This window comes from Mesoplodon bidens, assembly GCF_964165515.1.
Source record: "Mesoplodon bidens genome assembly, chromosome: 5".
NCBI lineage: Eukaryota > Metazoa > Chordata > Mammalia > Artiodactyla > Ziphiidae > Mesoplodon > Mesoplodon bidens.
Window position 1 is genome coordinate 134231781 of NC_138161.1, and position 24005 is coordinate 134255785.

Consider the following 24005-nt stretch of genomic DNA (forward strand, 5'->3'; position numbering starts at 1 on the left):
TGGATGAGTTGAGAAAAAAAAAAGAAAAGATTCAGTTGGAAAAGTTTCTCTGCCAATGACATGACATCACCCTTGGAAGCATTTTGATACTGTGAAAGAAGGATCAGGAAAGTACTACCACCTAGTAGCTGGGGACTGCCCGTAATAGCGTAACTACATAAACAGTTTTCTGTACTTTCCAAAGCTGCCAGCATAAATGTCTGAGATTTTTAATGAAGAAAACAGATGTAAATGGAGGGCAGTGATGATGGTAACCTCTGCCTGTGTGATGAGAGATCTTAAAGAGGGAGGTTTCCAGTCTTAATTATCTATGAAAATCAAATTTAGGTGAAAAGTAGAAAGTAGAAAAGTTATAATATAGTTTTAATTCTGAGAAAACTAAATGTAATGCCTTCTATGCTCTAACTTTTTTAAAAAGATATTGATCATTTTCATATTCACAGAGGGATCCTAAGAGACTGATCAATAATTCATGAAATAAATATTTAATTTCTTATGAGATTTCTGAGATGAGGAAAGTGCCAGTGTTTATATATAGATGGGAATTTTAGGTATGTCCAACTCTGTGAGGGTTTTTTTTCTTTTAAAAAAATTCTTTCCCAGGATATGTAAAACACTAGCCTTTAAAAAATTTCTCACTAGCCTTTTAAAAAATTCCTGTTAGAAATAATGCTTAATAGAGAATCCATTTTCGCATGAATCTTTTTATTTTCTTCAAAACCATAATATTATATAGAACATGAAAGATTAAATTAATGTTTGCACTGTAGTTTGACAACAGTAAAATTTTTGTTTTTGTTATAGAGGCATATTCAGATGACCACATTGACTCTTGAAGTGTCATTAATGAATGTCATAACTACATATTTCCTGCCTTGTATTGAATAATTTGTTTCCTGAATTATCACGTAGTTCAATAGGGATGTGAATGAGTTATCTTTTCCACGTCTTATGATTGCACTGTACCGAATAATGCAACTGTCTACAATATCTGTAAAACACAAAGGTTTTCTCGTTGTAATTAATACGGTGCTTGTTTCAATGGCATTTGCTTCAGTTTTAGTACAATAGAAATATTTGGATGGGATACCAGATAGTTGAGAGGAATCGGATAAAATGGTACTGGACCAATTTCCTCATCTATTCTATACCATAACATCTCTTTTAGGGTCTTAGGAAGCTAGAAAAAGTCAGTTGGCACTTCTGTACATTTTTGACCATCATATTTAATGTATAAACATTTTTTCTTTTGAGTTCGTTTCACATTTTCAGTGAAAAATTAATGATTATATAAACATAGTGAGGATTTTAGGTGCTTCCTTTTAACAGTAATATAAAATTACAGCCAAAGCTAGTTTGCTTCATCTTCATTGTGTTGAGGTGAGATAAGTATAGTTTATGACAAGAAATAATAAAAAAAATTAAAAACTATAACTGTTCCTACCACTACAGATATTAAAATTGCAGTAGAATGTGTAGTAATTTTTAAAAGAAGATAGGCAGAATTTTCCCTACAATATTTACACGCTAGGTATATTCAAGATTTTTTTTTTTTGAGGGCTCAGAGCATCTCTCAGTGTGTTTACCTCTCTCTGTCATCCATCTTCCCTCACCTTCTCCGAAACCCCAAACATACACAAGGACTCAGAATTTACATATAAAATGAATGCCAACAGATGCTTAAGGAGAAGGGGAGATAGGTCACAAAGGAGGTGCTCTGAGAGATCTGAAAGGAGTAGGTGGGGAAGCAATGTTGTACTTTATTTTTTTTCCTTCCAGTCTTACAATTGATATACAGCACTGTATAAGTTTAAGGTGTATAGCATAATGATTTGACTTACATATATCATGAAATGATTACCACAGTAAATTTAGTAAATATCCATCATCTCATATAGATACAAAATAAAAGAAAAAACAATTTTTCCTTGTGATGAGAACTCTTAGAATTTATTCTCTTAACAACTTTCATGTATAACCTACAGCAGTGTTAACTATATTTATCATGTACATTACATCCCTAGTACTTATTTATCTTATAGCTGAATTTTGTATCTTTTGATCACCTTCATCTAGTTTCTTCTCCCCTGCCTCCTGCCTCTGGGAACTGCAAATCTGATCTCTTTTTCTGTGAGATTGTTTGTTTGCTTGTTTGTTTTTAAAGTATTGCCTAAAACACCATGTTAGTTCCTGGTGCACAACATAGCGATTCGATATTTCTATACATTACAAAATGATCACCACAATAAATCTAAGTATCATTTGTCACCATAAAAGATATTACATTATTATGGACTATATTCTCCACACTGTTCATTTCATGCCCATGGCTCATTTATTTTGTAACTGCAAGTTTGTACCTCTTAATCTCTCTCATCTAATTCTCTCACCTCACCACCATCCCCTCTGGCAACCACCTGTTCGTTCTCTATCTATGACTGTTATTTGTTATGTTTGATCATTTGTTTTGTTTTTTAGATTACACATGTAAGTGAAATTATATGGCATTTTTCTTTCACTGTCTGACTTATTTCACTTTGAATAAAACCCTCTAGTTTCATCCATGTTGTTGCAAATGGCAAGATTTCATTCTTTTTTATGGCTGAGTAATATTCCATTTTAGATATGTATCATCATTTCTATATATTAATACATTCATACATTGGTGGACATTTAGGTTGCTTCCATATCCTGGCTATTGTAAATAATGCTGTGAACATAAGGGTGCATGTATCTTTATGAGTTAGTGTTTTTGTTTACTTGGAAAAAATACCCAGAAGTGGAATTGCTGGATTATATGGTAGTTCTGTATTTTTTTTTTTTTTGAGGGACCTCCATACTATTTTCTATAGTGGATGCACCAATTTACATTCCCATCAACATTGCATGTGGGTTCCCCTTCTTCCACATCCTCGCCAACATTTGTTATTTTTTTTTTGATAATAGCCATTTTAACAGATGTGAGATGATATCTCATGTGTGGTTTTGATTTGCATTTCCCTGAGTGATTAATTATTTTGAGCATCTTTTCATGTGTTGGTTGGCCATTTGTGTGTCTTCTTTGGTGAAATATCTGTTCAGGTTCTCCGCCCATATTTCATTGGGTTGTTTGGTTTTTTGACGTTGAGTTGTATGAGTTCTTTGTATGTTTTGGATATTAACCCCTTATTGGACATATCATTTGCAAATATCTTCTCCCATTCAGTGGGTGACCTTTTTGTTTTGTTGATAGTAGTTTCCTTCACTGTGCAAAAGCTTTATAGTTTGATTTAGTCCCATTTGTTTATTTTGCTTTTGTTTCCCTTGCCTGAGGAGACATATCCAAAAAATATTGCTAAGATCAGTGTTAAAGAGTGTACTACCTATGTTTTCTTCTAGAAGTTTTATGGTTTCAAGTCTTACATTTAGGTCTTTAATCTTTTGTGAGTTTATTGTTGTATATGGTATGAGAAAGCAGTTTGATTCTTTTGCATGTAGTTGTCCAGTTTTCCCAATACCATTTATTAAAGAGGCTGTCTTTTCTCATTGTATATTCTTGCCTTCTTTGTCATAGATTATTAACCATGTAAGCATAGTTTTATTTCTGGGCTCTCTGTTTTGTTCCATTCATCTATGTATCTGTTTTTGTGCCAATACTATACTGTTTTGATTACTGTACCTTTGTAGTATAGTTTGAATCAGGGAGCATGATACTTCAGTTTTGTTCTTCTTTTTTCAAGATTGCTTTGGCTATTTGGCATCTTCTGTGGTTCCATATAAATTTTAGGATTATTTGTTCTAGTTCTGTGAAAAATATCATGGGTATTTTGATAGGAATTGCGTTGAATGAAGATTGCTTTGGGTAGTATGGACATTTTCACAATATTAATTCTTCCAATCTGTGAGCATAGTTTATATTTTTTTGTGTCTTCTTCAGTTTCTTTCACCAGTCTTATAATTTCCAGAGTACAAATCTTTTACCTCCTTGGTTAAATCTATTCCTAGGTATTTTTATTCTTCTCGATGCAATTGTAAATGAAATTGTTTTTTAAATTTCTCTTTCTGATAGATCATTATTACTATATAGGAATGCAACAGATTTCTGTATATTGTTTATATCTTGCAACTTTTCTGAATTCATTTAGTAGATCTAATAGTTTTTTTGTGGAGTATTTAGGGTTTTCTATATATAGTATGATGCCATCTGCAAACAGTGGCACTTTTACTTCTTCCTTTCCAACTTGGATGACTTTTATTTCTTTTTCTTGCCTAATTTCTCTGGCAATGATTTCCAAACTGTGTTGAATAAAAGTGGGGAGAGTGGGCATCCTTGTCTTCTTCCCGATCTTAGAGGAAATGCTTTCAGCTTTTCACCATTGAGTATGACAGTAGCTGTGGGTTTGTCATATGTGGCCTTTATGTTGAGGTATGTTTCCTCTATAACACTTTGTTGAGAGTTTTTGTTGTTAATGGATGTTGAATTTTGTCAGAAGTTCTTTCTGCATCTATTGAGATGATTATATGATTTTTATCCTTCTTTTTGTTAATGAGGTGTATCACACTGAGTGATTTGCATATGTTGAACTATTCTTGCATCCCTAGAGTAAATCTTACTTGATCATGATGTATGATCCTTTTAATGTATTATTGCATTTGGTTTGCTGGTATTTTGTTGAAGACTTTTGCATCTGTGTTCATCAGTAATAATCACCTATAATTTTCTTTTTGGTAGTGTCTTTGTTTGGTTTTGGTATTAGGGTAATGCTGGCCACATAGAATGACTTTGAAAGTTTCCTTCCTCTTCAGTTTTTTGAAATAGTTTGAGAAGAATAGTTATTAAGTCTTTTCTAAATGTTTGACAGGTCATGGACTGTTAAGATGTCTGGTCATGGACTTTTATGTGTTGGGATTTTTTAGATGTTTGATTCAATTTCTAGTAATGGGTCTGTTTAGAGTTTTTATAACTTTCTGATCATTCTTGGAAGATTGTATAGGCATACTTCATTTTATTGCACTTTGTTTTATTGCACTTCACAGATACGTTTTTCATAAATTGAAGGTTTGTAGCAACCATGTGTTGAGTAGTCTATCAGCACCATTTTTCCAACAGCATTTGCTCACTTCATGTGTCTGTGTCACATTTTGGTAATTCTCATAATATTTCTAACTTTTTCATTATTGTTTTATTTGTTATGGTGATCTGTGACCAGTTAGCGGTTATGGTGATAAGTGATCTTTGATATTACTATGTAATTGTTTTGGGGTGTCGTGAACCTCACCCATATAAAATGGCAAACTTAATCGAATATTGAAATGATGACAAATCATTTAGAATATTACATAAATGTAGTTTTAAAGCAGTGGCATGGTTTGAGAGGTTTACTCCAAATTTGAAAAGAGTTCTGCTGTGGGTAAAGTGCTATTAAACAGCACTGCATGCTACAGAGAAATAATTTGTGAAAGGAAGAGTCAGTTGATGTGGCAGACTTCATTGTTGTCTTATTTTAAGACATTGCTACAGTCACCCCACCCTCCAGCAGCCACCACTCTGATCAGTCAGCAGCATCAGCATTGAGGCAAGACCTGCAACCAGCAAAAAGATTATGACTTACTGAAGGCTCAGATGATGAGCCTCAGTAAGGTATGTACATTGTTTTTTTTTAGACACAATGCTATTGCACGCTTAATAGACTACACTATTGTGTAAACAAACCTGATATATGCACTGGGAAGCCAAAAAATTTCTGTGACTTGCTTTATTGTGATATACGTTTTATTGTAGTAGTTTGGAACTAAACCTGTAATATCTCTGAGGTATGCCTGTATGTTTCTAGGAATTTATCCATTTCTTCTAGGTTGGCCAGTTTGTTGGCATATAATTGTTTGTAGTAATTTCTTATGGTCCTTTGTATTTCTGTGGTGTCCTTTTTAACTTCTCCTCCTTCATTTCTGGTTTTATTGATTTGGGCTCTCTTTTTTTCCCTGAGTGAATCTGGCTAAAGCTTTGTTGATTTTGTTTATCATTTCAAACAACCAGCTCTTAGTTTCATTGATTTTTTTTCTTTTTTTTACTATCTATTTCATTTATTTCCACTTTAATTATTATTATTTCCTTCCTTCTACTAACTTTGGGTTTTGTTTGTTCTTTTTCTAGTTCCTGTAAGTGTAAGGTTAGCTTGTTTACTGTTTTCTGGTTTCCTCAGATAGGCCGGCCTGTATCACTGTATATTTTCTTCTGAGAACTACTTTTGCTGCATCCCACAGGTTTTGGATCCTTGTTTTTCCATTTTCATTTGGAGATATTTTTTAATTTCCTCATTGATTTTTTCAGTCACCTATTGGTTGGTTACTAGTATATTGTTTAGCCTTCACATGTTTGTATTTTTTGCAGTTTTTTTTTTCTGGTAGTTGGTTTCTAATCTCATACCCTTGTGGTTGGAAAATATGCTTGATATGATTTCAGTCTTAAATTTATTGAGACTTGTTCTGTGGCCTAGTGCATCATCTGTCCTGGGAAGTGTTTCATGTACACTTGAAAAGAAAGTATATTTTGCTGCTTTGGGATGGAATATTCTATACAGATCTATTAAGTCCATGTTCATTGCAGCACTATTTACAATAGCCAGGACATGGAAGCAACCTAAGTGTCCATTGACAGAAGAATGGATAAAGAAGATGTGATACATATATACAATGGGATATTACTCAGCCATAAAATGAAACGAAATTGAGTTGTTTGTAGTGAGGTGGATGGACCTAGAGTCTGTCATACAAACTGAAGTAAGTCAGAAATAAAAAACAAATACCATATGCTAACACATATATATGGAATCTAAAAAAAAAATGGCTCTGAAGAACCCAGGGGCAGGACAGGAATAAAGACGCAGACGTAGAGAATGGACTTGAGGACATGGGTGGGGGAAGGGTAAGCTGGGACAAAGTGAGAGAGTAGCACTGACATATATACACTGCCAAATGTGAAGTAGATAGCTAGTGGGAAGCAGCCGCATCCCACAGGGAGATCACCTCGGTGCTTTGTGACCACCTAGAGGGGTGGGATGGGGAGGGTGGGAGGGAGATGCAAGACGGAGGGGATATGGAGATATATGTATACATATAGCTGATTCACTTTGTTATACAGCAGACACTAACACAACATTATAAAGCAATTATACTCCAATAAAGATTTTAAAAAAAAATTGAAAACATAAAGAAAAAGAAAGGTCCATATGGTCTAATGCGTCATTTAAGGCCAGTGTTTCCTTACTGATTTTCTATCTGGATGATCTGTCCACTGATGTAAGTGAGGTGTTAGGGTCTTCTACTATTATTGTGTTACTGTCAGTTCCTCCCTTTATTTATTTATTTATTTATTTTTGCGGTACGCGAGCCTCTCACTGTTGTGGCCTCTCCCGTTGCGGAGCACAGGCTCCAGATGCGCAGGCTCAGCGGCCATGGCCCACGGGCCCAGCCGCTCTGCGACATGTGGGATCTTCCCGGACCAGGGCATGAACCCGCGTCCCCTGCATCGGCAGGCGGACTCTCAACCACTGTGCCACCAGGGAAGCCCCTCCCTTTATGTTTGTTAGTAATTGCTTTATGTGTTTAGATACTCCTATGGGTGTGTGTATGTACATGTGTGTTATTCTATCTTCTTGGTGGATTGATCCCTTTATTATTATGTAATATCTTTGTCTCTTTTTACAGTCTTTGTTTTAAAGTCTATTTTGTCTGATATAAGGATTGCTATCACCAGTCTCTTTTCATGTCTGTTTGTATGGTATGGAATACCCTTTTCCATCCCCTCACTTTTAGTCCATGTGTGACATTAGATGTGAAGTGAGTCTCTGGTATGCAACATGTATATGGATCTTGTTGTTTTTATCCATTCAGCCACCCTATTTTCTGGATTGCAACATGTAGTCCATTCACATTTAAAGTAATTATTGATAGGTATGTACTTACTACAATTTTGTTAGTTGTATTCTGGTTATTTTTGTTGTTCTTCTGTGTTCCTTTCTTCTCTTGTGATTTGGTTACTTTCTTTACATTAATGTTTGTATTACTTCCTCTTTATCTTTGTGTATCTAATATCAATTGGTTTATGGTTACCATGAGGTTCTTATGTAACAACCTATGTATATAGTAGTCTATTTTAAGTTGATCATTGCTTAAGTTTGAGTGTATTCTAAAAACACTACATTTTTACTCCCCTCTGCCATGTTTTATGTTTTTGATGTCATATTTTACATCTAAAAAGTTTTGTGGGGCTTCCCTGGTGGCGCAGTGGTTGAGAGTCCACCTGCCAGTGCAGGGGACACGGGTTCGTGCCCCGGCCTGGGAAGACCCCACGTACCGCGGAGCGGCTGGACCCGTGAGCCATGGCCGCAGGCTCCGCAACGGGAGAGGCCACAACAACGAGAGGCCCGCGTACCGCAAAAAAAAAATTTGTGTATCCTTAACTAATTATTGTAGATATATTTGATTTTACTAGTTTTTTATTTTAATCTTCATACTAGCTATATAGTTGGTTGATCCTTACCTTTACTTTGTATTTGCCTTTACTGGTGGCATTTTTCTCTTGCATCATTTTCATATTTCTGGTTATGTTCTTGTCTCTTCTGCTTAAAGAAGTCCTTTTAACATTTCTTAAAAAGTTGGTTTAGTGGTGATGAACTCGTTTACTTTTGGTAGGAGGTCACACTGGCGCTGCCCCATTCACTGTACACTGTATTAGTAGAATTATTAAGGGGATATCCTAATGCAGAAAACATGCTTTGAAGTTAGAGGTTTATTGAATGAAAACACATCGATGGGAGAGGCTTACTTTTTTCTTTTTTTTTGAGAGGGGTCTTTTAATTAATTAATTAATTAATTAATGGCTGTGTTGGGTCTTCATTGCTGCACGCAGGCTTCCTCTAGTTGCGGTGAGCGGGGACTACTCTTCGTTGCACTGCGCGGGCTTCTCATTGCAGTGACTTCTCTTGCTATGGTTGTGGAACACAGGCTCTAGATGTGCAGGCTCAGTAGTTGTGGCTCACAGGCTTAGTTGCTCTGCAGCATGTGGGATCTTCCCGGACCAGGGATCGAACCCCTGTCCCCTGCATTGGCGGGCAGATTCTTAACTACTGCACCACCAGGGAAGTCCAAGGTTTACTTTTGTTAATACAGTTTTCCTTCTTTTGCTAGATTCTCCTGAATTATTTTGGAAACTATGTACCTAATGCATGGACACAAGACAATGGCTGCACTCTTTGTGAAGTGGATACAATTGACTTGTCTGCAGTAGATGTAAGTGGAATTGACTCTGTGTGAAACGTAGTAATAAAAAGTACTGAGGTGGATGGACCTACAGTCTGTCATACAGAGTGAAGTAAGTGAAAAAGAGAAAAACAAATACCGTATGCTAACACATATATATGGAATCTAAAAAAAAAAAAATGGTACTGATGAATCTAGTAGCAGGGCAGGAATAAAGACGTAGACATAGAGAATGGACTTGAGGACACAGTGGGGGTAGGGGAAAGCTGGGGCGAAGTGAGAGTAGCATCGACATATATACACGACGGAATGTAAAATAGTTAGCTGGTGGGAAGTAGCAGCATAGCACAGGGCAATCAGCTTGGTGCTTTGAGATGACCTAGAGAGATGGGACAGGGAGGGTGAGAGGGAGGCTCAAGAGGAAGGGGATATGGGGATATATGTATGCATATGGCTGATTCACTTTGTTGTGCAACAGAAACTAACACAGTATTGTGAAGCAATTATACTCTAATAAAGATCTATTTAAAAAAAGTACATTGTCATGAAATACAATAATTTATAAAAGAAAAAAAGCACATTATTTTATAGTATTGATAATATGGTAGATAATGGATTTAAAAGCTAAAACATGATGACTCCAAAAATTGCTGGATTTGTTTATTTCCAGCAAAACCAGTTAATAATTGACCCCAGTGAAAAGGGCTTGGCTGTTAATATTTACTAGCTTGCTGTGATTGGGTGCTCTTGTTTTATTTTAGTCTGGTAACTTGGTCAAAGTGTTGAGGTACAATGCTTCGTTATTTATATGGACTAATTTTATCTGGGCTTGATTTTCAAATTTGATGATTTTAAAATAATATATGACTAAGGGCTGTTTTAATATTTTATAGATAGTAACATAGTAATTTCACAAATCCCTTAAGTAGGTAGTACTGTTGACTGAGTTTTACAGATGAGAAAACTGAGGTATATATACGTTCAGTAACTTGCTTAAGGCATGTGATTTTTTTTAAGTGTTGGGGGTGGGATTTAAATTTAGGCAGTCTGGCTCCAGATCCTATAATCTTGATCACTGTGCAATTTCGCCTGGATGTGATGTACATATTATATGCCAGACACAGTGCTACTTATACATGTGTTTCATAGAGAATTACAGCTATAGTTTAACGTTTATACGTTGAGAGTAAATGAGCAACTGGAAGTAATTATTATGTGTCTATTAAACATTTTATGCATCCTTCTCTCATCAACCAGAGCAGTTTTAGGATATCCTGTAGTAACATTTTTCTTCCAAAAAATTTCTCTTGTAACTTGGAAGACAATTATGTGTATGAACAATTGAATTCTAGGGATGATTTTGTCATTAAGGCTGATTCTTTCCTTCATTCACCATAGGTTTATTGAGTATCTACAGCATGCCAGATAAGTATAGACAGAAATAAAATTCACCTTACTATAGTTCTGGTGACTTCTGTACCCATGCAAATACAAAAATACTCTCACCATAAAGCACTCAGGCTCCTGAATTAAATAGTTTCTGTTCTGTTCTGAAAAGAAGGATAAAGAGTAACTTGTCCACATTTAGGACCTTCTGAATATAACCTATTTTACTTGAAAATAAGACTTTTTGGCCAGTCTCTCAAATAACAGACTGCATGTTTCCTATCTGGAAAGAAAGCCAGAAACTTTCTGACTGAAGCTGCATCATGAAGATGTTTAAAAATTCATCCTGATCTTTTTTGCAAAGTCTTCTGGAGGGAGAGTTAAAGCTTTTTATCTGTTTAGTATCCTTTTACATAAACTCTCTGGTGCAAAGATTGAAAAATATTTATGTTATAGTTTTTATCTTTATTTTTTGCATATAGGTGAAAATCACCTAATTCTTAAGCTAAGCTTTTTTGTCTTGTAGACTGTTAGAAAGGAAAACCATTTTATTATGCATAAATTTCTTATGTGTTTTATATGTGTAATAATTATGCAACAGGGATATAAAAATTAAAATTATGTGGGTAGTTAAGATCTAGGGCTACCATATACTTAGGTGTGGGCCGTAGGCAAGTTTCTCTATATGTAAAAATGATAATGGCTATCTCAGAGGATTGGTAGGAGGGTTAAATGAAATTATATAGATGTATATATAATGATATTTTATATGTATAAATTCTATATATGAGGTGCTAAGCCTTGATAATAGCTAACTGTTGTACTCTTATTATCATTAGTATATAAAAATGAGCTTAGATTGACAATGGAGATGTAGCATGTTGAAGCCCAGTTCTTTACTAATTTATGTGTTCTGAGTTGCTTAACTCTTTTAAGTCCCATTTTCCTCATGTGTAAATTTGGGATAATAAATAACTTCTAAGGTTATTACAAAATTTAAATGAAATGCATCACATCACTTGATAAGGGAGAGTTGTCATCTAGTTTTTACTCATTTTCCTTGTTAAATTGAGAGCTCCTAGAAGGTAGATATTTTGTCTTTAGTTGTTTGTTTTTGTTTATTGATTTAGCAATAAATATTTGGGTGACTGAATGAATTGATAAGAAGGACAACAGTGTATGACTTGTACTTCACTGCAAACAAATAATGTTATTATCCAGATAACAGAGGAATATGTGAGGTATCATGTGTGAAAAGATGGGGGAGAGTTACCTAATTCAGCACTTAACGTATATGGTACTTTAAAATATCTGTAATCTTTATTAAAAATTTTTTTCTTGCTCAGTAATGCACTGTATTTATTTATTTTTTTTTACCTTTTGACCTCCTTCACCCATCTGTATGTAGTTTGTAATTTAAAAATCTATAATCTTTAAAGTCAGGCTTTAAGACTGATTAAAAAAGGCATTATAAAGAAATCTTTCATATGGTTCTGGTAATAACACTATTACATGGCATTTACTTATGTTTCTGTCTTCCTCAATCATTTGTAAGTTTTCCAAGCAAGGAATTTTTACTCCTTTTTTAAAATATTTATTATCACAAGGACGGACTAATAGTGGATATTTCAGAATTGTTCATGCAATGAATGAAAGAAACTATTCTCTAAAACATACCCAAACAGAAATTAAGAAAATGTTAAAAATCAATACAAGATAAAATATATTAGTGAAAGAAAGTAGCTTTCCTTATATATAATATAATGATGAAGCAAAATAAAGTACTATCAGTAAAATGAGATTAAAGTTTCAAGGATAAAAATAAAGTCTCAAGCCTCTGTGATTGTTTTCTTTGAGCTATAAATTAACCACTAAACTTCCAAACCATGGAAACAAACACGGAAGCACAATTAGCATTCTGGTTTCATAGATGAACTATCAAATAGATTTAGATCTGAAGGAAGTTTCTTTTAGGACTATCTTAAAGGAAGCATTAAATAGTAGAGCAGGCAGTAACCTTAATTACAGTATCCCTATGTTATACGATAGTGAGTTTCCTCTTCAACCTAAATCATAATGTCAAGATGTGATTCAGGAAAATCACTTTGGTGGGGTCCACAAAAATGTATTAGAGAATTGTCATGGGGCAATCAAATTTAGGTTAAGTTGTACTGATATTCTAGTATGTTTTATGTTGTATTGATTAAAACTTGAATAGAATTTAAAGTAAAACCATGCTAATTCTAATTTGCTTTTATGTTTGCCACAAAACAAAGGTTCACCCAAATGTAACAATAGGTGTTTTTATTGAGCAACCAACCCCTTTCCTACCTCGATTTCTGGACATATTGTTGACACTGGATTACCCAAAAGAAGCAGTTAAACTCTTTATTCATAACAAAGTAAGTATTTGAGAAATGAATATTTTATGGGAAAACTATTTTGATCTTATTTGGAACTATTTGTTATTATTTAGTCATGTCTAAAAAATTTTTTTTAATTTGAGTTAAATTCAGTGGGGGATTTTTGAAGTCATTACTACTCTGCGTATTTAGAACCTAAGGATTTTAGAGTTTAGAAGCTAGTATCATACTATTGGGATGAGACACATGAAACTGTCAATTTTTTGTATATCAAAAATGGTTGAATATCAGCCATTTTTATATGTTCAACTTATCATATAATGAAGAGATATCAAAGGGCCTGTAGTCCTTTGCCTTTGGGTTAGTTCTGGTACTTTCTTTTATAGAACCAATCATTAAATTGTTTACAGCTAATGATAATACCCAACATCAGAACTTGAAATATCTTCCATATACAGTATTGTTTTGATTAATTACACAATGGCATGCTCTTCCCCTAAAGATTTTGATACTGTCATTTCCTTCAAAAATATTCAGAACCTCCCAAATACCTCCTATGTATAGTCTAAATTTAAAGACATTTTTCCTCAATATTTTTCAATTTTGCTTGTCTCTTCCCTGTTAAAACAGTTGGCATTTATTATCACCTAGAAAAACTCAATAGCTGTGAAGTATGCTCTTTTCTCTCTTTTGTCCTAATACTTTTTGTTTAAGATTGTTCTTTCTTCCTGATGTACATATCGGCTAATCATTTGCCTTTTCCAGAGACTATTTTATATTTGCAGAAAACCACCTCAGATAAGTTTAAAGGGGTGAATGTATTGAGAATTGGCTTTGTAAAATGCATTGTAATACATGTACTTACATTAAAGTATTTTGTTTTTATGTATTGTGTCTTTTATTTATATTTTTCCTCCTTTCATAGGACCTAAAACCTCTTGATAGCAGGAGTTTTTATCTTCTTTTATTTAAAATTAATTCTATGCAGCTTTTGTATGATAAGTAGTTTTAACAACCTGTGAAAAGCTTTCAAAAATACTTAGTGAGACTTGATACATAAAGAGCTCTGAAATGCTCTAATGATGGAGATAGATAACCTTATCTAAATTTTAACACAGTTGAATCACACTAATTTGATGACTTTTCATGTTGATTATTTTCTCATCAATAAAATTTTAACTTTCCGTTCTTTTTGTAAAAAACACAACTTTTTATGTGACCATTAATTTTCTCTCTGCTTAAAATAATATTGTAATATTTATTTTATAAAAAAGATTATAACAGATTAATCTGTTAGGTTTAATAGATATTTTTTATGGATATTTTACAAAACATGTCTAAGATTCTCAGGGCACAAGCCATTTTCCCCCTCAAGTCAGAAATATTTTATAGCACTCAGGATTTAAGTATTAATGCAAGGACTAGGAGTAGATGTTAAAAGAATTTTGAAGTATCTTTTTTTTAAATTGATATGTATCTATTTTAGATTCTACATGTGATATTTAGATGATATTTCAATATAATATGCTTAATATAGTTATCACTTTGCCTGTAGTGAGTGAATATGTGAATGGTGGAATTCACAAATTTTGAATGTGAAGTCATCCCTACATATGAATACTTCAGTCATCTTATTGTCTTTTTTCTCACTACTTTTCTTCATTTTTAGACTAATTTTCAATTTTTAAAATATGTTACAGGAAGTTTATCATGAAAAGGACATCAAGGTGTTTTTTGATAAAGCTAAACATGAAATCACTACTATGAAAATAGTAGGACCGGAAGAAAATCTAAGTCAAGCCGAAGCCAGAAACATGGGAATGTATGTTTTAGCAAATTTAACTTCAACCAGTATCTACTAAAGAAACTTCAAAAAGAAAGACAACTTTTCTTCAAAATTAGTGTCCTAAACTTGGATGTCTCAACTGTGTGTGTCTGTGTGTGTTTGTGCCCACACGTGAGCATACCTCTGCTGTTCGAACTATATCTATGTTTGTGTGTATTTATGTCTAAAGGGCCATGAAAGTTATTTACGTTTTTCTTTTAATGGCTAAGAGTCAATATATTTATTCAAACTATTAACTGAACTTCAGATCAAGATTTAAATCCCCAGACAGATGAGTAGTGTGACTGATGTAACAGTGATTTAAATATACATTATCTGAAGCTTTTGTGTGGCAGAAATGTGTGTTTCAGATATTCTAGTTACCTATTGATCTAAATAGTACTGTAACCCCAGAAGAAATATTTTAAGTCCTTTGTTTAGCCCCTTTAATACTTCAGACAGATTACTAATAAAATTCTGGTAATAGCAAAAACGATCACTTATTCAGTGAATGTTAATTGAATATGCCCATCAGTAGGTTAAAAGCTGGTAATGAAAAGGTAAGACTCAGTGATTTCTCAGCAGGAGATGTTCTTGTCTTGTGCTGTGGAAGCTTCAGGCCCAAAGTGATGGACAGTGCCTATTACGGGGGTAAAGGGACAGGCAGGAAAACGGGCCTTAGAAAAACCAAACAGATGTTATTACTAATGGTTCCATAACTTCATCATTGGAGAGTACCTTGGGTCCACATTTAGAACTTATTTTCTCTATTTAAAAATTTTTTGTATGTGCTCTGTTGTATCTGGCTTTGCCTTAGCACAGTGTTTTTTAAATTCACTCATGTCATTACAGTTATCAGCAGCTCATTCCTTTTCATTGCTGACTAGTATTTTATCATATGAATATACTGCAAGTGGTTTACACACGCCCCTGGTGATAGACATTGGGCTAAGTCCAGTTTGGGGCCATTATGAATAAGGCTGCTAATGAAGATTCTTTATTAGAAGTGTAAATATGTGTGTGTGTGTGTGTGTGCGCGTGTGTACATATGCTTTAGTATATTTTGGGAAAATACCAAGGAGTGGACTAACTAGGTCATAGGGTTAGGATAGATGTATGTTTATAAGAAACAGCTAAATAGTCCAAAATGGTTGTACTTTTTTTTTTTTTTTGGCTGTGTTGGGTCTTCGTTTCTGTGCGAGGGCTTTCTCTAGTTGCGGTGAGCGGAGGCCACTCTTCATCGCGGTGCGCAGGCCTCTCACTGTCGCGGCCTCTCTTGTTGCGGAGCACAGGCTCCAGACGTGCAGGCTCAGTAGTTGTGGCTCACAGGCCCAGTTGCCCTGTGGCATGTGGGATCTTCCCAGGGCTCGAACCCGTGTCCCCTGTATTAGCAGGAAGATTCTCAACCACTGCGCCACCAGGGAAGCCTTGGTTGTATATTTTACACTTGTAATAGCATGGTAATAGAGCTCCAGCTGCTCCACATGTTTGTCAACATTTGATATTGCCCATCTTTTTTATTTTAGCCACCCTACTGGGTATGAAAAGGTATCTTACTGTGGTTAGGTATCTAAAGGTATCTAAATCTTTTGTGCATTTTTGTTTACATTGGGTTATCTTGTTAGTTGTGTATTTGTAGGAATTCTTTATATATTTTGTATACAAAATCTATCTATCTATCTAAACTCTATCTCTGTAATATTTTGTGAATATTTGTTCCATTCCATGGCTTGATTTTTTACTTTCTAAGTATTGCCTTTTAATGAGAAGAAATTTTAATTTTAATAAAATTCTATTTCATCTTTTTCTTTTATGCTTTGTGCTTTGGGGTTTATTTTCTATTTAAGAAATCTTTCTTTTTCCAATGTCATGAAGACATTCTTTGGAATTTTTCTTTCATAAGCTTTATCTTTCTAGCATTTATGTTTAAGATGTTTCAATCTGCAATTCATCTTGAATACATTTTTGTGTTTGGAGTGAAGTAGGGGTCAACTTTTATTCTTTGCAAATGAAATTCCAGTTGTTTCAATACTCCTTTTTAATTTAAGGCTTTTCTTTTCCTACTTAATTGACTTGGCCTTGGTCAAAAATCAGATAACTGAGTGTTTATGAGTGATTGTGAGCTCTCAATTCTGTTTTGTTGCTCTAAGATCAGTGCTACACTTTATTACTAGGGATTTATATTAACCTTGAAATCATGTGGTATAAATTTTTTAATTTTTTTCCAAGATAATTTGAGCTGTTTTTAAAAAAATTATTTAATTTTCATTTTTATTGAGGTATAATTGACATATAATGTTAATTTGAGGTGTACAACACAGCTTCAATATTTGTATACATTGTGAAATAATCACCACAATAAGTCTAGTTACCATCTGTCACCGTGCATAGTTATAGTATTTTAAAAAAAACTTCCTCTGATTTTTTTGCACAATTGTAACAAACTTTCCTGTCTGGTGTCCTGCTTGACAGTTGCTTAGAAACAAATGTGTCATGGAGGTAAACACTGACAGTAGCAGAAAGTGATAACTCGGATCAGCAGTGAGGGAGGAGAGCTCAGAAAGAGAGGGCTCCAAATGCAGAAACCATAGTACTTGGAAGCCTATCATGTATCACAAGTAGTTCATTCCTTCGTGTTCCTGATGATAACGCTCCAGACTCTACCAAGAAAGCATACACCACAATCCGTGTCCCTGGATAAGAAGCAGGGCAGTGACCATCTTAGAAAGAATTCCATGCAAATGAAGTTTAAAAACTATTAACACCTAAAGAGTTATACACCTGTATTTCCAAGATTCAATTAAAACTGAGTTGTTGGATATACAGGATTTTACACTGTGAATGTGTGTGTGTGTGTGTGTGTGTGCAGAAAACATTTTGATTTGTGAAAAAAATTTGTTGATAAATCTATTGGTATAAATTATGTTCCCTTTTTAGAGAGAATTAAATGCTGAATTATAAATTGCCTTTCTGACTGGATGTTTTATGCTTTGAAGTATTTAGTGGCTGGAAAATCTATTTCACTTGCCCTAAAATTTTTAGTTTCACTCTACCCATGAACATCTGTGTTGATCAACTGACCATTTTGAAATTTAAGATATTTATCCTTTTGGATATAGTCTTACTATTTTGATTAGAAAAGTATTTTAGAGAAACCTTATTTTGCTTATGAGCTTTATGTTAACATTTTTCAACCAGCAAATTTTTATTTAATGCATATTTTATTTCTTTTTCAATGACAGGGATTTTTGCCGTCAGGATGAAAACTGTGATTATTACTTTAGTGTGGATGCAGATGTTGTTTTGACAAATCCAAGGACTTTAAAAATTTTGATTGAACAAAACAGGTACTATATATGATTCAGTGTCAATTTATGTTTAAAATTATAATTATTTTCTGTATCTATGTGGACATGCTGTAATTACTTGTCTGTGTTTAGCAAATTGAGGGAACTCACAAGAAATTATTTTCTACACCTTATAAACTTTCAATTCTAAGTAATTAGTTTTCTTTTAAAGAAGTCAAATAGAAAACAACCTGATGAAAATTTCAAAATATTCAATATTAGTTACAATCACAAATGTGATGTTTATCAATTATATTTGGCCTATTTTTCTATTTAAAGCTAGATGAAATTGTGATCTATCTAAAAATAGAATTGTCTTATTTTCCACAGATATTTTTAAAGTACAATTTCATAAAACTTCTGACCTAAAAAGTTATTACAGAGTTGGAAGTTCTTAGAATATGAAATAAATTTCAGAGGTACATATTATTGCACAGCCTGATCTGTGATTTTGTTTAGTACTGAACTTATTATCTCTAGGCAGTACCTGTTTTCATTTAACTGAATTGAAATGCGTAAAAGGCACCATCTATACCGGCTTATAATGATATTAATCTTCATTTACAACTACTACTGCTACTACTATTAATACTCTCACTAATACCCCACCTTTAGTGAGTGCTTATTAAGTGCCAGGTATTACTCTGTGTATGTTCACATATATTAACACAATTATTTCTCTTAACAAATAGAATGGTTAGCAATGAAATGTTAGAATTACTGTTTTCATTTTGCTGAATAAAATATGTAAGAAGTCTATTATACTCCACTAATCCATCGTTTGTATAATTTGTCAATTTGAGAATTCAGTAATTATTTCAAAAGCTAAAACCTCTCAGTATTAATCTTCTAATTCCATACTGAAAACCTTGAGGCACACAGAAGATGGATTTTGCTTTTCAATGTCTCTTTCCCCAGCTGTCAGGCAGCTAAGATTATAAATTACAAGATTTTTTTCTATTAAATATTTGATCTTGTTAGTTATCGACATTGAATTATCATTCATTCCTTAGATTAACATAATATGTAGATTCTAATTTATGTTTTTATTTCCAATATTGTAAGTATTCTAAACAAAACAAAATGTAAATGTATCTGGTTAACATTTTATTCTAATAGGAACCAGGAAAAATAAACTACAATCATTATTTTGCATGAAGTGTATTTACAGACTGTGTGTCACTTTTCCATAGGTAAGAGAAAGGGCACACCTGTTCTTCACAAGATTGGAGGGTTGTGAAATACATATTTTTTGTGGAAATAGTTGGTCTATAACCTTCCTCTTGGAGGAGTTGTGTGAGATTTTCTTCAAAATTATGTGACACCACTACAATTTACTTCATTTTAAAAATAGTTCTAACAGAACTTCAGATTTTGTTACCTCATTTGGAAAATGTTGACACATTATAAATTAGATTTCCTTAAAAGAAATCTGGCATGTTTTGAATTTGTAACATATACTTGTCTTAAAGGGGCTGCTTTCCTGGTAGGTAGTGAGACAGCACGGTATAGCAATCACCTTTTATTTTGTTTTCTAAAATAGTCAAAAGACCAGAAAAATGTTTAGTGTTGCCAGGGCTAGCACAACCCATTTTAAAAGTTAAAAAAAAAAAAAAACGGAAACATAAAGTAATTTAATTTAATTTAATTTAGTTTAATTTAATTTAAAGTAATTCAAGGCTTAACTTACTGGCCTACTTACAAATATCTCAGCCCATCTTCATACATTTTTTTATTCAGCAAATATTTATTGGATACCTTAATGCACCAGGGACTGTTACGTCTGCCTAATAACAATGAAAATATTTGATTTCATTTAGTATAATTTTCGAAATACTAAAATAACTAAATAAGGTAGTTATACTTTTTGGATATAAGTGTGATACTTTTAAAAGTTGTTTTTATACTTTCATTTGCATTTTCAATTACTTTTACTTTCTCATTAGTCTTTTTTAAAAAACATCATTGAAAGTCAGCAATGTACTTATTTTTAAAGAAAGTGAGGGGAGGAAATTCCTCTCTATTTTATTTTACATTTAGTTTTTTGGACTAACTACACGTGTGCTAAATGAACTTTATTGTTTTCTATGTCATGTTAAGCCCAAAACACATAATTCTGTGGCAATTAAAAAATAAATAATTATCTGGATTTGTTTTTCTCTCTTCTCTTTAGAAAGATCATTGCTCCTCTTGTAACTCGTCATGGAAAGCTGTGGTCCAACTTCTGGGGGGCCTTGAGTCCTGATGGATACTATGCTCGATCTGAAGATTATGTGGATATTGTTCAAGGGAATAGAGTGTAAGTTACTTGATTTGATCTTTTAAGGTAAAATACTTTTATCTAAAGATATGGTCTTGTTAATATTATATTGAATTTTCAAACATTTTTTTATCTCTTTATGTTAAATAGAAATTTGAAGACCTGGAGACCACTTGGGATCCTGCAATACTAGTGTAAAACTAATATTTAAAAAATTGTTCTTAAAGTTGTAAATCTTCAAAGGCACAAACTCTCAGTTGTGGGAAATACTAAAAGACAATGTATGATTACCATGGGTAGTAATCTTATGGTTGTTAGAAGAGGAATATTCTTTAAAGTTTGGAAAGGGAATTTAGTTTAGCTAATTTCTTTAGTGGCCAGGGTGAAGGTTGTTTGATAGCTTATAAAATTTTATAAATGAGCAAACAAAAACACCAACAATCAAACCTTCCAACATTTCCTTTTGCAAGAATTTTCTGTGTAATATAGCTAATATTCTGCTTTAAAGAGAAACTGCTTTGCCAGTATGATTTCCATTTCTAGAGTTTGAAAAGAATATACTTACTACAAAGTATGTGCATGACTGATATTTATTTCAGAGACAACAATTGATATTTTTTAAACTAAAAATTAATCACACCTGAAGTAGTTTTTTTTACTAAGGCAATATTAAGGAAGAATGTACCCTGTTTTTCATACAGATGATGGACCAGAGTGACTGAGACATTAAGTGCTTTGCCTAATTTCTCAGATACATCAGCTCAATTAAAAAGGGTTAAAATTTAGGAAAAAAAACCCCACACACTTCTTGTTGAACAGTTGAGTGGTAAAGAGATGTTTTGCTTGTGAAAATAATAATAGGTGTAAAAACAGTAATAGTAAATTTGAATGATGTAAACGATAAAGGCTTTTGTTAGCTGCAGTTAAGAAGCATGATAACTGAGAAAATACTATTAAGATCATATTCTGTTGTTTCAAAGTACGTTAATTGATTCTGGAATGATCAGGATAGACCATATGCCTGATATTGTCTGTGGGTATAGCGGGAATAAGGCTTCACAGAAGTAGAAACAGAGAACTCATATTTCATTTGTTTTAGGCACTGGTGTTTTTCTGTCCAACCTCCTGTAATTGTTGTCTAAAGTGTAAGGAAAATAATAAAGTAGAGGTTTTTGATTTAGTTAATAGAAGAATGTACCTTGTGTATAAAAGCTACATGAAAGAATGACATCGTGTGTGTGTGTGTGTGTGTGTGTTTTCCTTTAAAATTGAAACAGTGCACACTCTACCATACCAGTTATTAATTTCTGAATTCAGCGGACACATTGTATATTTTTGATTGGCCATTTCCTTTGAGGCTCATCTAGTACGACAAAATGATGTTATGTATATTGCTTTCAATATCTAACCACATTTCCTTGGTCAGGATCTTCCCTTTCAGTGCTCTAAAAGCAAAGGTATATCCCTTCATGTGAACCTCTATTGTTTTTATGAAATGAGTCATGTTCAGAGTAAGGAGACAGGTGTGGGAAAGAATAAAGGACAAAATAAAGTGTCTCCCAACACTCATGTACTTCTAGCTATGTTTCTTTATATCTTCCTTTTTCTACAGACAATTGAGATAGCTTAATGAATTTCAAAAGGCTATATTTTAGGAGAATTTTAGGCTGTATTCAGTGATGTGCTGGTAAATGTCTAACAAGTAGTTCTTTGGGTTGGAGGAGGCCCTGATTTGTAGTGTTTGCCAAGTTCTGTGTTCTGAATAGTTCTACCACGGCTGATTTCAAGCTTCCAATGTGAAGTCGGAAGGCAAGCTAAATGCTCTGGGGAGCCTGTGTGAGCTGGCTGCAGTACGCCACTGGCTGGGTGTGCTATTTTTTGCTATCAGACTGCTTAATCTTATATGTACAACAGAAAATTATACTCTAGCTGTATCAACAGAGTGAGGGATGACAGCCAAAATGCCAAACATATCAACCTTAAAATGAAGTTTATGTAGGGAGATAGTGGTTTATCTCATAGTATGTAGTGTTTACCAAGTAATCTCATGTATATGTGTGTGTATATATGTGTCAGATGTCATTAAATGTGTTTGCATTTGTGTGTAACTTGATTCAGTAGTTTATATCTGCAAAATTTAAAAACATAGAAGGCATTTATTTTAAAAACATAAAAATAAAACTTCGTATTTGTGGTATTTTGGAACGTCTTATCTTTACTTTCAGAGGGATATGGAATGTCCCATACATGGCTAACGTGTACTTAATTAAGGGAAAGACACTCCGATCAGAGATGAATGAAAGGAACTATTTTGTTCGTGATAAATTGGATCCTGATATGGCTCTTTGCCGAAATGCTAGAGAAATGGTATGGTATACAATGATGGCTTTCTTGAATGTCTCTATAAGATGGCTTGCTTTCCCAGTTGATGTGTCATTTGTTTTGGTGCCCTTTTTCTTTCTAATTTGTAGTACTAGCCAATTTTTCTGGTTCTGTATTGAAATACTGGAAGCAATTATGGAGAATAATTTACCTGTGGAACATTTACCTATAGAAACAACTTGAAAAAAGTTAGGTGCTTAGGCTAACTCATAAGCAACAGTAAGATTTTCAATAATAAACATAGCTTTATTACAAATCAGCTTTGCATTTTTAAGAATTTGCCTTTACTTTCATTTGAAATTCTATAGTTAAAACCTGACCTAATTAAAGTTAACTATATGAAACCTGGGTGAAATGATCCGTTACACATTTAAGAAAAACACACTTTTGTCCTAAAATCAATGTCCATATTTTCTCTATCATTATTAATCCCATACTCTCAAAAAGTAAGTTCCTTACCACTAATCTGGGAGGAGGATTGAAACATATAGTCTATTTAATCTATGTGAAAAATTAATGATACATTGCTATTCTACAAATGTACTTTCTTGATAAAACTTAAGTGATTGTAGAAAATAGTTTGTTTTTCAAAATGTGTTAATACGTCTTAAAACATTTATATGGTTTTCTGTTTTAAAATGGTTGGGTTATTTTATTGAAATTTATTTAAGCAAATGTGATTTTGGAAAAAATCAGGAAAGTTGGCAAGTACTTTTTTTCTGGTTTAATAAGGCATGTATTGTTTGAATATATTTGGTTTTCCTATAAACTTATGTCCATTGTTATATTGAATATACTCAGTACTTGTGATTGTAATTTGTGCTCATGTTTGGCTAATTTGACTCAACAGCGCATCCTGGAATGGCCATTCTTACACACTTTTCCTTTGTCTTAATTTTGTATCTAATAAAAATTCTACTAAGGAATGAGCTTGGATTTATGTTTGACCAACAGAAAAAAAGGGCTGGAGTTGTTTCTTTGTGTGCGCTGTAAGCTTTGCTTGTTCTGCATGTTGTCTGTGAAGGACATTTCAGAATGTCAGCTTTTGATCAAAGGCTGCTATTTTTATTTACCTAAGAATACCCGAGAGAGTGGGTGTGCAGGTCAACTTACCCAATCCTTCTCTTCATTTTAGACTTTACAAAGGGAAAAAGACTCCCCTACTCCGGAAACATTCCAAATGCTCAGGCCCCCAAAGGTGT

At 33.4% G+C, this 24005-nt stretch overlaps 1 protein-coding gene across 3 annotated transcripts in view; it reads left to right on the forward strand.

Annotated features, from left to right (window-relative positions):
- The window catches only part of PLOD2 (procollagen-lysine,2-oxoglutarate 5-dioxygenase 2), a 114432-nt gene that overhangs the window by 81611 nt on the left and 8816 nt on the right, over positions 1–24005 (forward strand). Inside the window, exons 8-14 of one of the 3 annotated variants that reach the window (XM_081235590.1) lie at positions 9169–9270; positions 12903–13028; positions 14690–14811; positions 18057–18161; positions 20335–20460; positions 22647–22788; positions 23939–24001. In XM_081235590.1, coding sequence (XP_081091716.1) covers positions 9169–9270; positions 12903–13028; positions 14690–14811; positions 18057–18161; positions 20335–20460; positions 22647–22788; positions 23939–24001 — 786 coding nt within the window. The remainder of the gene's footprint in view (positions 1–9168; positions 9271–12902; positions 13029–14689; positions 14812–18056; positions 18162–20334; positions 20461–22646; positions 22789–23938; positions 24002–24005) is intronic. The other 2 variants (XM_081235591.1, XM_081235592.1) reach the window with 2 other exon arrangements.